Source organism: Falco cherrug, chromosome 1 (assembly GCF_023634085.1).
Source record: "Falco cherrug isolate bFalChe1 chromosome 1, bFalChe1.pri, whole genome shotgun sequence".
Taxonomy (NCBI): Eukaryota; Metazoa; Chordata; class Aves; order Falconiformes; family Falconidae; genus Falco; species Falco cherrug.
The window spans coordinates 40,793,143-40,808,013 of record NC_073697.1 but is presented as its reverse complement, the minus strand read 5'-3'; the positions used below and the strand labels follow the sequence as shown (position 1 = coordinate 40,808,013).

The window sequence follows — 14,871 nt, the reverse complement described above, 5'->3', positions numbered from 1 at the left end:
CCGTACTGTGATACTGAAGCAGTAACTGTCTGCTTCCACCAGACAATCACTATGTAACAATATGGAAGTTGTGTTACACGCTGTCAACACAACACTAATATCAAAAGGAAACTCATGTACTTAGCAGTTCAGCAGCAGTGGATGCAGCCCAAGTACATTTACAAGTGGAAGATGCTTCCAAAACTAGCTGCATAGTGAGGGAAAATTCCTGGATTTCAGTCAAAAGCAGAGTGATCAGAAGCTGCAATTCCTTGTGTGCACACCTGGAGAATGCAAAACAGGCTGAATTTAACATGCTATTTTTACATAAACAGTGTGTAAGAACTAATTGAACGCAACACCTTCCCACACACAAAAAAATAATGCAATAGCATTGTCAAACAGACAGGAATAATTTGTAAATTCAGTTTAATCAGCAAACTGATCTGACTCGTGCACATCCTCTCACTCAGTGACTGGAGCAGAAAAGGGAGGGTAAGGTGGGATTGCCCTCTCAGTGGCAGCCTTATTTTAGATCAGTGGAAGCTGGTTTTGAAATTGCATCCTCATTTATACAAATACAAGGAGGAGGATTTAGTCCCTGCCTTTGTGTATAGACAACTATCAACTTATGCTTACATACAGTTGCTGAACAAGAGAGAGAGCAGGCATGAAGCAAATTAATATCCTTCATTCTACAACCAGTCTTAAACTTCACCCAACTAGAAGCCGAAGCAAGAAAGTTTATATGCAAAACAGCAGCTTTAAAAAAACCCCAACTTAAATCCTTAAATCTTTACATTTTAGTTTAAGTACAAACCAGTCACCTTTCAGTCAGTTTAGAAAACCCACAATTTTTTAAAGAAAACTGCTCAAAGCTTAAACAAGTCAAGTTTAAGAAATAGTGAGTTTATTAAAGAAGTCAAAGACAGCAGATGGATACTGTTTATTGGTTCTGTCCATCACATCTGAGTTACAGGTGTAAGAGTCACACAAATGACAGGTATAAACATGTAAACAATACAAAAATAAATGGAAAGGTAATTTTATATTTACTGAATCAAGTTGTGTAATAAATACAATAGGCAAAAAGCTTCAATCACACAATTCAGTTTAACTGAAGTTACAGTAGTGTTTGTAACAAGTTTTTAACTTAAAATTGCAAATATTAAAGCATTGAGAACTAGTATAAAAGTGAATTTTGGCACATTGTAAAGTGAGAAGTGTTACATTAGTATCTGGCTGTTGTGTACAAGTGAAGCAATTTCTCACTAGCTTTCTGAGGTACATTTTAAAACAATCTAAAATTAGATCAACAATGCGGTTTAAACAACTCACAGTTTACAATTCACTATACTAGTTACAATTTTTCCCTTTTAAGAATACCAAAGTATTCCAGAGCTTAAATCTGTGCAAATTCAGAAAAGTTTCAATTAAAAAATAATAATACCCCCCCACATCCCACACCCCGCAACTTATTAGGGAACTTTTACATGCAACTTAAATCCTCCCCACAATCAGTTCTGTTAATTGCAAAGTATAAAACTGGACTAAGACCAAATTGCACAGCTTAATATAAAATACTCCAAGATTGCAGCGCAGTTTAAGTTGCAAATGTTCCTCTCCTATGTTTATGACGTTTTTCTCCCTATAACTTCAGTAACTTCTGACCACACTCATTCTCGGTGAGGAAAACAAAAAAACACCACCACAAGCTGCTAACATGAAGGTCAGCAAAGCATGTAAACCCCTTGAGGACTCTCAGCACTTCTTCAGTATCACAAATGCCTGAACACAAAGTTACTGTTACCAATTTTCAAAATGCAGTGAGAGATAAAGGAACAGTGTAATGGCACTTTTTTTCTGTATCCAAACATTTGTGGTTTAGAAATGGTGCTTTTTTTCTTTCCTTTTTTTTTTTTTTTAGTTTTACAGTAGCTAAAAAAAAAAAATTCAAAACTAGATCCTTAGAAGTATCTCAATCCTCATCTCAAATTCAAAAGAATGAGGAAACCAGATTACCCCTACAGACAGGGTTTGATACAGTATAAACATCTCTGACTGGAGTACAAAAGTTACGCTCATCTAAAAAAAAGCGCTGCTGATTGTTAGAAGTAACTCTAAAATAATCAGCAACTGCTATTAAACTATCAGCAGCATCAGGCATTTACACATTTTAGTCCTCAAAGAGTTTTCTTTTAAACAGTTTAACCATTTGTGCTAATATTCTTCACTAGGTTAATTTTAAGTCCTTTCACCAAAACCGTTTTTCCTTAAAAAAGAGGGTGCAACACAACCCATGACATCCATTTATTTTATGCTTTGTGAATAAATGGTGTCATCTGCAAGGCACTACTATGTTTAAAGGATACCATTGTCACAGTTTCACTATTTCGGTATTTTTTCTGTTTTAAAGTCACAGTTAAAAACTAATAAAAAAACCTAAAAAAATTGAGGTAATCAATTCATTTCAATAACAAAATATATTAATTGAAATAGTACCAGTATGGTGAAAGGTCTTCATAATACACAGCTATTACCATATAACATGCAGTACAGTATATAAGTATACTAGGCCTTTGTTCTGAGCTCTTCTGCTTCAGTTTTTAAGGAACAGCTCAATTTGCACAGTAGCACGCCGATTCCAAATACTTATTTCCTTTTTGTTCACAGCGGATCTCACTTGTAATTACAACTCACTACGCCAACCCCAAATGAATTAGCCCCACCAACATTTATTTTTGAGAGCTGCACAAATTGGAGTTCTTAAAAAGAGTTCAGCAGAGCAAAAAAAGCTACAGTATCTTCAACTACTGTTCAATCAATTGCACTTATATCTACTCTGTTGTTGACTTCAGAACTGAGACAAAGCATTGACAACATGCCTGCTGTCCCAACCACTGGTACTTCTTCCGACATAACATAGTCATACCACTATTCTAAAAATATGGCTTTGCAGGTAATATAACTTGTACTGAAAAGGAGCACACTGGGTTTACACTAAGTTTATTGGCAAAGAACTAGAATTTGTGAAGAATTTGCTAATGCCCCTTTTTATTGCAGTGTTGAGACCAGAATTTTGTACTCTAATAATCCTGATCTGATAAATAGTTTCATGCAACCAACTGTACTTAGTTTGTAAACACCCGCTAGCCCCCCACATCCACCGCTAGCTACATTTACTCTACCAGGCACTACAGTATATTAAGACTAAAGTATAGCCATGCATAGATAAACTCACGAGCCTTATCATGATGCTCTATACCTGTAATACGGGTTACCCCAGAAAGCCTAAAAACACAAACTAATCGCTGGCTTTTACTGTACTTTAACCGGATACATGTAGTTTATAAAGTCTCGTGATGTGCAAAAAAAAAAAATAATCTTCAATTCAGACAGCTTTTCAAATCTAGTAAGAAAGCTAGAAACGAAACCTTATCAACATCTATATCCCAATCTGCAGCACCTGGAATTCCGCCTTTGCACTGTAAAACCACCACAGCACAGGCACCGAGCCAGCTAGTAGCAACGTGTACTGAAGTCTACCTAAAAGAACTTTCAGGTTTTTGACAGGCTTATTGAAATTTCAGCCATTTCAACATTCCAAAGATAAAAAATATATTCCTTAAGTAAGGCATAAAACTGTATCTAGCCTTCAGTTTGATGGCAGGAGTTAAATCTCATTTTCCTGCCACAGAAAGAGTGTGTGGACATAAGTATTTTAAGTATATTTTAAGAAGTTATTCATTCCGTTTCTTACTGTACTACATACATCCGACTCAAAATGAGAAGTTGCAGTTATATTAAAAGACTGAGATGTTCCTAAGGCAATGGAATATGAAAATAAAAAATTCCTTCTGGACTGTTTAGTTCTTCTGGACTAAATTCTGAGCACATAGCATGATACAATAATCTGCTTATTCAAATAAGCTTCAATAATTACCCTTAAGAAGCTGCTAGGATACCTTATAATCCTGCAGTCACTGATCTATGAAGTCTCTCTTAAAACTGCACTAAATTAAGTTAAAGGACAAGTTGCCAGAATTCCTATCATGATATCACTTAGTAACTGTAAAAGTTTTGTTGCAAGTACTTCACTAAACTGATACACCAGGAGTTAAATGTTACAGCACGCAAATTCTTCTGAAAGCTTTACAAACAATTTTATTTCAAGCATATTTTTTGATATTTTTTACCTTTGGAAATAAGTAATTTTCAGGAGAAGGATTTCTTTAGCTAAAGAATCTCTCTTTTCTTGCTTTGCTTAGTTTTTAGTACTGAAATAAGAATGCTTCAGTGATAATCTTCTAAGCAACAGTAAATTGCAGATTACCGCCATTCATGTCAGTATTTTCTAGAGCATCAGTAACACTGGAAAGAAAGCAAGATAGCGCCGCTTATCTCATTTTACCCTGAAATGTATAAAGATATTTTTGTTAGAAAAGTCAAAATTTCAGCTGCAGATTCAAACTGTGCAGAGGCTATGAGACATACTGTCCCCTCAAAAAAATGCAGATGCCTACATGTTCCCCCATTTCTCGCTTTGGGAACACCGTAACAGCTGTGGGATTAGGTAACCTTCCGAGTTTTTGAGGCGTTCCCCCATTTCTCGCTTTGGGAACACCGTAACAGCTGTGGGATTAGGTAACCTTCCGAGTTTTTGAGGCGATCCCCCATTTCTCGCTTTGGGAACACCGTAACAGCTGTGGGATTAGGTAACCTTCCGAGTTTTTGAGGCGATCCCCCATTTCTCGCTTTGGGAACACCGTAACAGCTGTGGGATTAGGTAACCTTCCGAGTTTTTGAGGCGATCCCCCATTTCTCGCTTTGGGAACACCGTAACAGCTGTGGGATTAGGTAACCTTCCGAGTTTTTGAGGCGATCCCCCATTTCTCGCTTTGGGAACACCGTAACAGCTGTGGGATTAGGTAACCTTCCGAGTTTTTGAGGCGATCCCCCATTTCTCGCTTTGGGAACACCGTAACAGCTGTGGGATTAGGTAACCTTCCGAGTTTTTGAGGCGATCCCCCATTTCTCGCTTTGGGAACACCGTAACAGCTGTGGGATTAGGTAACCTTCCGAGTTTTTGAGGCGATCCCCCATTTCTCGCTTTGGGAACACCGTAACAGCTGTGGGATTAGGTAACCTTCCGAGTTTTTGAGGCGATCCCCCATTTCTCGCTTTGGGAACACCGTAACAGCTGTGGGATTAGGTAACCTTCCGAGTTTTTGAGGCGATCCCCCATTTCTCGCTTTGGGAACACCGTAACAGCTGTGGGATTAGGTAACCTTCCGAGTTTTTGAGGCGATCCCCCATTTCTCGCTTTGGGAACACCGTAACAGCTGTGGGATTAGGTAACCTTCCGAGTTTTTGAGGCGATCCCCCATTTCTCGCTTTGGGAACACCGTAACAGCTGTGGGATTAGGTAACCTTCCGAGTTTTTGAGGCGATCCCCCATTTCTCGCTTTGGGAACACCGTAACAGCTGTGGGATTAGGTAACCTTCCGAGTTTTTGAGGCGATCCCCCATTTCTCGCTTTGGGAACACCGTAACAGCTGTGGGATTAGGTAACCTTCCGAGTTTTTGAGGCGATCCCCCATTTCTCGCTTTGGGAACACCGTAACAGCTGTGGGATTAGGTAACCTTCCGAGTTTTTGAGGCATTCCCCCATTTCTCGCTTTGGGAACACCTTAACAGCTGTGGGATTAGGTACTCATCCGAGTTTTTTAAATGATCCCCCATTTCTCGCTTTAGGAACATCCCCCAATCCCACATACTGAAGTATACCACTGCTCATCAATGCCTTTGTGCAACAAGTTTCAAGGGACACCCAGAGATTAAAGCGGTTTGATTATCTGCACGACGGACCAATTCGACGATTACATTCTGACCTATTAGGAAACACAGTTTTGCTTCTTTTCTTATTTTAAATAAGTTTCCACTACTAGCCAGAGATTCCAGGTGATGCTTTTTTACAGTCTGGAATTAAGGTGAAGTGGAAGCAAACCTGACAGTACAAACAGCTAAGCAGTTACCATATTAAAATGCCAACCTTACAGGAATGATCTCTTAGTTTTAAAAGGAGTGCAGAAAACTGACATTTCACTTAATTTTCTAGTTAACCAGCAAGGACAAGAGCATTTTTGGTTACTGATAGTAGGTGGTTCAGAAATGCACAGAACACACGTGCTTATGTCTTCTGCTCGAAGAGATCATGATACTCTTGTTCTTCTAGTTCTCTGTTGTATTTCTCAATTTCCCTGTTGGCTTCTTCCAAGTAATCATTCATGAACTGGTCCATTACTGATTTCAAAACACTAAGGAAAAACGTGTGCAAACAGCATTCATTAGAAAACAACATACAGGTCTGAAGGGCGTGCCAGTTCAGGGACACATACCGAAAGCAGAATTTAAAATATTAGCTTCCAGGAGTGCCGCAGTCTGACCCAACCACAACTCCCCTGTGTTACTGGGAAACAAAGGAGTTGTGCAGTGGACATTTCCCAGCCAAGAGGAAGAATTTAACAGCAAAACTAGAGCAGGTTTGTAATGTTTACAGCTATTTTGGTTAAGTAGAAGTCTAAAACACTGTGCCCAAAAATCAAATCATTCAGAAGTGGTTAACCAGTGCCTGTATTTTTTAATGCCAAACACCAAGACGGTGGTGGAGACAAGATCCAGTGAATACTGAAATCCAAATATACCAGTAAGCTATCTTCTGCCAGTATAACTCAAGTAGGAGCTTACCCTGCAGACATAAGTCTGCTGGTTTAAAACTCTGTAGTTGTCCCATAGGACAAAGAAAATAATCACTTGTTCTTATTCCAAAAGAGATTCACAGAACCCACTTGGATTTTTCTAAAGTTTGTTAAAGTGAAAAGTAAACTGCGAATACAAAACCAAATTTGAAATTGGTAATAAACCAAAGACAAAAGCAATAGAAAGTTATGAAAATGAGAACAGGAATACACCGGAACATTAGTATTACTCTGGCATTTCTTGCTGAAACCAAAAAATATTATCAGGTTTAAATTAAAAAATAAAGATAATTTCTGGAGAGAATTCCAGAGGACCCTACTTCAGCTGTAGTTTGTAAATTGACAAAGACAACCAGCAAGGACAGCACATTTACAAATCTGCATATGCTACAATTTGATAAGCAGATCACACTGCTTGCTAAGCTGTAGTAGTTGTAAAATAAGGTTTTACTTTGAGTTTAAAAAGTGGTTACAAAAAAATGCACCTCCACACCTAATTCTGAGTACCCTGTCCATACTACTGCACGGCATCCAGTAAGGTTCTTCTCACCTCAACTTACAAAATGAGAGCAATCATTTATCATCAGCTTCACTGCAACATACATGGCAGAAAAAAAGGACAGTGTAGTAAAACCTAAAGCAACGTTGAATGTTTTTACTTGAACATGTGTGTGCACATGTACCCACACAAAATTATATTCATTTGGAAGTTTTATCAGTCATGACCAGGTCATGATAAGCAATCTTACAGCACTATTTGGTTTGAAAAATATTTGTTGACGAGCTGTGGTCCATAAATGATGTTCTGCGTGAGCTCATGTACAGTTTTGGGATTGTTTTGTTGGTTCTGTTCTGCTTCTTAAGATGATACTTCTGAAAAAGTGTTTTAACAGTAAGCTTTAAGTGGCAAGTAGTGACGCACAGATTTAAGGAACAAAACTTTTCACTTCATATAACCACAAATCAAACTGGCTCTTCACCATATTGCCTGCTTCCACAGTCTACATGTCAGATTTGCATAGCCTGTTGCCTACCTGAAACCTTCACACACACACCCCGCCGCTTTAAAGGATACATGGATGGTAATCCATTTTGTCGCCAAAAAAATTCACAAATTGAGTCCCATTGTAAAAATAACCAGCTGGGAGTGGATCCAAGTGGCGTTTCACCTACATTAGGAAAGAAGATACTGTATGTTACACTTCTAAAATGCAGAACTGCTTAGAGACAGTCCCAAAAAACTTAAAACAGATAAAAGCGAAATTCCTCCTGCTGAGTTTAACAGCCAGGGAGGAAGGTATGGCTCCTGGCTATAAAGAAGCACTCAGAAAGAGAGTATGACAAATGACATCCATATGGACTAGGGGTGTTAGGTACAGCAACACCTATCATAGCCACGCCATACTCTTAGGAACCCAACTCCAGAGACAGCACTTACAACCTAAAGGTAGTTAATGAGGGCAGGATTAGGCATTTAGGATCCCAATTTGTAAGTGATAACCTGCACAGCACAGAACAGGGAGAAAAGACAGCGAAAGACCATTACAGTAACCAAAACCGTATGCTTCTCCAACACCTTACACCTCCTCCCCTTACTTCTCAGGGCTAACTTGAAGCCCTGAGATAACACCAAGCTTTAAATCTCAAATCCCTTCTGGACAGCCTCAGTTGTGTTTCAAGTGTATCATAAGGCAGTAACTGCCATGATGATTTGGTGCTCAGAGCACTTGCTATGGCAGGTATTGGAGATGCTCTATCATACAAAAAAGCATATTTAAGAAAACCAGCCAGAAGAAGGGCTTGCTGTTAATTGCTTCTACTTACATGAATGTTTTTTATTTCCTGAAGGGTCAGCATTCCTCTGGTTTTCAGGGCTTTCCTCTGAGGTTTCTGTATGAAGAATTAGACCTCAGTTATATACCTACTGAGTGACAGTGTAATACTACAGTTTAGTTACATTAAAAAAACAACAAACCAACCAAAAAACCCAACACAAACCACAAAACAGAAAAGTTTTTTCTTGAAAATGTGGCCAATGATAATGAAATCTATGATCTCATGCTATCATGCTCAAGCCCAGCACAGAAGTACTCCTTTTAGAAGTGTATCTTCTAAAAATTAATTTCTAGACAGAATTATTCAATTGAGGCATTCACAACTATGTTCTGAAAACAGAAGTAAAAATCACGTGATCTTACATAAAGCACTGTAGAAATGACAAATTCTAAAGGTATTTGAAATAATACAATTCAAATACAGCTTTACTGCAAAAATTTAAGAAAACTGGCACAGGAACAGAAAAGCAACCTAGTTTTAAGTCTGAAAAGTTTTATAATTCGTTGCTTTCAGGCAATGTGCAGTAATTCTCAGAAATATCTGAAACTCTAAATTAGTCATGACCAGTGGGACTGTACAAAGACTATTTGTAGTCTTGAACTGCTCAAAGAGGAAGCACTTCATACTTGAGATAGCATTTAAGTTCCAAGCTTTCATAACATTACAATAGTATCCATAGAGTGCTTTCTTACATGTCAAAAGCATTTGTCTCCATGTATTACCTATGTGATATGTACACATATCGTGAGATATCATCACAGAAGTCACGTGAGCGTGAAATATCATCACAGAAAATGTATACTTCCCTGAAGTAACACAACCACTAGGAGAACAGAGGTGAGAACCTGAAGATCCTTTGAAACTTTCTTCCCGTCCTACACAATACTATGCAAATCCTAAGCCATAAAGAAGTAACCATGAAGTTTTTTTAACTAACAAACATTCCAAGGTGGGAATCGTGAAAGGGCACAGTTGAAACTTTCAGCTCAGGTTCCAACCAGAGTGCTAAAATATGCAATTTGTACGGCTGAACAGTTTCTGTCCAAGTGTCTTTCTGAATCAAGACTCAAGACCCACTTTTTAAGACCTTGATGTGCAGCCTGGCAAGAATAATACCCGCTGGTATTACTTGGTTATGTAGCAGTAAACCGTCCTGCTCCACACTCCTCTTCAGGCTGTGCCAGTCACTGCGTGATCTTAGTGAGACACCACAACTGCAAAATGTGCCTTCTAGGCTTCTTATGGATGTGCATACACCCTGTTCCCTCCTCCAACTTCAACTGCATAGGTATGTTAGCCACGCAGAAATACATGAAGTCTTACATGGCTGCACTCTTTATTAATTAATGACTTGACAAATTAATCAAGACAAAATGAAAAAACTAAACCCTCCATTTCAGTGGATTACTTCCAAGAAGGTTTAATTTAGTGAATCAAAACAAGTTTCCAGCTTTGCAGTGTTCAGGTACTTCAGGAAGATTTATTTCACACTACACTTTAGCTTTTGGCAATCATGTCTCAGCTAAATCATCCTGTGTTTATTCTGGACATAATCCATTTGCTTGAGCATTCAAGAGCAGATCAATCCATGCATGAACTGTAGCAGATATTAAAACAATACACAAATTACAATACACATTTGCAAACTGTTAGCCCTCTTTCTGAAATACATTTACACCCTGGAATGCTAATAACTTGGTAAAAAAGAAAGGAGATGGAAAGGAGATGGGGCGGTGGGGAGTTTAATGGATGCACACAGATTCCACCTTTTGTTGTTAATGCCAAACAGATCACACTGAACAAAAGTAAACATGCCCACGAACCTGTTTTGCAGTTTCTCTGAGCCAGTCTTTTATATCCTCTTCCTTAAGAGAGCAGCCAATAAAAACAAGGAAGCACTCCTGTTGACTGCTGCAATCTCTGTTATCGCTTCTTGAATCAGGAGGAGTTGGCCCCTCCTGAACAGGCACAAGGCTTAGTGAATTAGATGATGTGTTGTGACAGACTTCAATCACTTTATCAGAATCTAAACAAGGAGAAGATGAAGAAAGAAGTGTCCTGATAATTGCTAATCTAATTTAACATCAACACATTGGTGTAGAGAGAATACATTAAAAACATTTTAAATATATATACATGCAGTGCAATCACCAGACAATGCATAAGTAGTAATTTGCCATTACCTGAAAACTTAACTTTGCCCATGATGTGATAAATGTTTCCAGAAAAAGGACTTGGCTTGAGCAATGACTTAATCGCTGTTTGAAACAGAAGACAAATAGATTATCTCACTTATTTTTCTTCCTGGCGTAGCTTCTGGTCAGACCTATACCTCAGGTCTATAAACGACATCCTAGTGCTTCAGGGGAAAAAGCTGCAGCATCCCCCAGAGCCCCACTACGTAACATTTCTGTAGGTTCTCATTTATTTGCTATGGGGTAGGTGGGAAGTAACATGCTTGGCATAATGAACTCTTACAGTGTGTGTGGAAGTAAAAAGATGCTCCTTAACACTCTTTTGCCAAGGAAAGAGGGAAAGGCACGACTATATACCTAACCCTAGTAGCCTAACACAGAGTTAAGCCTATTTTCTAGTAACTACAAAGAATGATTTGGCATAAAAAGTAGAAGCTGATGGTCACTTATAAACTGTATTTCAACATTACTAAATAAAATCAAACATAAAATAAAAAGCAAACATATGAAGATAAGGGTCTCAGCCTCTAGAAACCAAAAATTAAATTAGATTTTCATCTGAACAAAATCATGGGTCAGTTTTCCAGAGCAGACACTAAAGAAGATAATTTACTGTACATTAAGGAAGGAAAGCTGAATTTTCAATTAGAAGTTCACTTCAGCAGTAAATCCCTATGCTACATCAGTGCCTGCTTTCCCCTCCATTACTAAGTATTTCAAACTTGAACTTAAATCAAGTCAGTCAAAGTTAATTTGTACCTTTACATTTGGTCACAAAACGTGTTTTTTCTAGAGGACGATTAAACCATACACATATCTGAACCATTGGAGGGAAGACAGACCCAGCTCCATATTTGCCTTCATACCTTAAAGACAAAAACACACACCTTCAACATACACAACACACACACACACTTGTGCTTTTCATCTAACAAACTTCTTTAAAGGAACATCTATTATTTCACCACAGATAAGCCTTGCACATAGGAAGAAAAATACTAAGCTTTCTTCTCTAAGACATCCATGAAAATGTATTATGTTGTTCAAAGTTTGCAGGACTCCTTTTGATGCTCTTCCTGCTGCTATTTTTTTCCCCTTACATTCATATATTCTTGCATACTATCATCAAATAGATTAACAGCTGTCCAAAAGTTTTAAATACTTTATGTTCCTTCTTGGCACCCCAACCTTCATGCCAGTTTACTTCAGGAGCCTTAATTGCATCCAGTTTAGAGGAAGGAATAAGAATATATATGTATATACAGGACTGGCAAGGTAAAGTAAATAAATCGTGCTTCCAGCACTATAAATGTAACCAGAAAACAGCAGCCCAGAGTTATAATGGCTGACAGGTTTATATTTTCTGCCAAAAAGGTGCAGCACAGATAACTGCAACAAGATGTGTAAAGAACCCTGAACCATGAAAAACATCACTCAGTATTAAATGGAAAGCTTGGTAACATGTATTACTGTGCCCTTAGCCTCTGCCAAGACTGTCAATAAGATTGCTGTTTTTTATGAATAATTGTTCTGCTAATAGCTAGACTGACATAGCAAGTTCATTCCAGTAAGGCTGAATAGCTGTCAGAATGAAATTACTCTAGTCATTATTGACCTCACCCATCCCAATCCTTCCCAGCTTATTCCCAGAGGGTTCCTTTCTATTCTTCTGAAAAGCAACAGTAATCTTGCCATTGATTTAAATGGTGTCCAGAAAAGATCCGTTTCGCCATAAAAGGACAGCAATCATGTATCTACTAAGAATACTCATCAGCTCTCTTTTAAAAAAGATTTACAAAGCTATTGCCTGTTCCAAATGAGCAGTCTTAAAAAGAAAAAAAATAATTAAGTTAGTGAGACTTTTTAATCTTCAAGTTAATTAGAAAAACAGTTTTAATATTTCTCAATCTAGATACTTGCCAGCCAGGATACATTAAATATCGAGCTCTCATCATCTGAGGATCTGAAAAACTGCTTTCTGAGAGAATTAATTCGATATCCTCATTCCTATAAAGAGATAAAGATGAAGACTTTACTTTTATAAGTTCAATAAAACAGCCACTATCTGTGGCTATACACTACAGTATGCTACAGTAAAATGAAGAGTATTTTCCCCTTAGTATGACAGTAAAGTCAGTCATACTCTGTAAATAAAAACATACATTTCCTAATCCCTATACCTATAGGACCATAAATGTAAAGGGAAGATGCCTTTTGCATGACAGCCAACAAAGAAAAGTCTGCATCTCCTTTGTATAAGTTACCAGAGTAAAACAAGAGCATATAAGTTTCTAAGTGCATGTGTCCTATCTGCCAAAAGAGACAAATACTGTACAGTGACTAACGTTACCTAGTTACAACTCCATTTTCTGCCAAGATGAAGGAAACTGCAGGATTTGCTGCTCGGATAAGGCTCTGCAGCTGCACAAGGAGTGGATGCTTCTGCTCTGTAGCATGACTTGTGAAAACCACGTTACTCACTAGTCCTGTGTAAGGAAATCAGAGGATAGTTTACAGAAGTCAGGTATGCAACAGTGACTAATGAAGGATTAAGTGACAGAATAGCCATTCTTTTATTCTCCTTCCATCTCACTTTAAAAGAGAAAAAAAATCAAAAAAGCAAGGGACCTTTCATTTAATAGAAGCAATTCAGATTCAATTAATTAATTAAAAGAATAAATTCATACAAGAAACAATTTGAGAAGGAATAGTTTAATAAAAAACACTAATGCTTAAACCCTCTTGGAAAATTCAATGTGTAGAAAGACAGGCTAAACAGCTAAAAAAAAATATCAGTATTGCAGACTGACAGTTGCCACTTCCACAAACAAGAGAATGGTTTGGGGTTGGGGGGGGGGGGGGGTTGGTCTGTTTTTAAAGAAAGACCCCAAAATGTTATTCAAACAGCAGGTGTGAACCCATAAGGCATCAAAAAATGTAAGAGAAAAACAATGGGGTAACTATTTGTCCTGAACCCAATTCCCAAAGAGACTCAGCTGTGTCACCAGAAAAGCAATTCCTTTTTCAGGCTTAACAGTACCCCTTCACCTTGCACCTAGTGCCACCAATTTCACTGAATAAATGGTTACTCTTCTTAAGCAAAATCTTTCTAAAATTCAAAGATGGCAACACGGTCTTCACATCATACCTGCTGTCTTGCCAGGTATAAGACAAGTTTCATGTTAAATGAGAACCAACTGCTGCTACTGCAGATGCCTCTGAAGGCCATCATAAATAACACACCGATGATCACAGCCATCAAGGGCTGGGCACTGGAAGGGATCTCATTAAGGAAAAAACATGAGATGACATATCATGCTTATCTGACTAATTTCAGTGTCATAGGATCTCTGCTTTCCAATTACACCACAGCAGCGTTACATCAGAATGATTTCCAGCCCAGTTCCTGAACGAGAGTGAAGGGCAAACCCTTCGGGATTTCCTAGGATGTCAGTATTGCCCAGAATGTGTAAGGAATGCTATTTCTTTACTCAAGGTGTGCAGCTCATTTCATATACTTCCCTGAAACTACCAGTAGAGTTTATTGTTCTGTATTACGTTTTCAAATATCCAGGAACAACTGAACTGGGATGCATTTCCCCTCTCCCCAACTCACCACTATTTAACGCAGAATATGTAATGAAGCTCACACCATGAGCTGCTGCCTACAGTTATTCCTGATCTTTACAGAAATCATTAAAGTACACTAATCCTTGCAGAGGCTTCTTTACACAGGAATTCCTATATCAAATATTTCTGGGGTACTTACATTATACCATATGCTCCCAGTCACCGTTACTTGCATCACTGACCCTTTCAAGCTAGAATTTTAATAGCAGCCCAAGCAAATATCCATCATTAGTATTTCTCTTTTTTTAATCTCCCACAGACATTTCCACTCCAATTTCAGAAACATCTAAGTTTCCCCCAATACACAGTTGCTCGGGCAGGGGAGGGGGAACAGCAAGCACACTTAGACATTTAAGTCACACGCATGCTTGAAGTTATTATGTAGATCATGCAATTAAGATGAAAAGCACGAATAAGCTAATCAACAACCACCACGCTGTGGGTGTGCTACGCACGGTGTTGGGTGTTTTTTT

The 14,871-nt window shown here is 38.2% G+C and overlaps 1 protein-coding gene across 3 annotated transcripts in view; it reads right to left on the bottom strand.

Annotated features, from left to right (window-relative positions):
• Positions 1-867: 867 nt before the first annotated feature.
• The window catches only part of DNAAF9 (dynein axonemal assembly factor 9), a 79,926-nt gene continuing 65,922 nt past the window's right edge, over positions 868-14,871 (bottom strand). For all 3 annotated transcript variants that reach the window (XM_055706415.1, XM_027799958.2, XM_027799959.2), the window contains 8 exons: positions 13,119-13,254; positions 12,689-12,775; positions 11,528-11,634; positions 10,757-10,831; positions 10,397-10,599; positions 8,562-8,627; positions 7,813-7,906; positions 868-6,282 (listed from right to left, as the gene is read on the bottom strand). In XM_055706415.1, the coding sequence (XP_055562390.1) occupies positions 6,170-6,282; positions 7,813-7,906; positions 8,562-8,627; positions 10,397-10,599; positions 10,757-10,831; positions 11,528-11,634; positions 12,689-12,775; positions 13,119-13,254 (881 nt within the window). In that variant the 3' untranslated portion in view covers positions 868-6,169. The remainder of the gene's footprint in view (positions 6,283-7,812; positions 7,907-8,561; positions 8,628-10,396; positions 10,600-10,756; positions 10,832-11,527; positions 11,635-12,688; positions 12,776-13,118; positions 13,255-14,871) is intronic.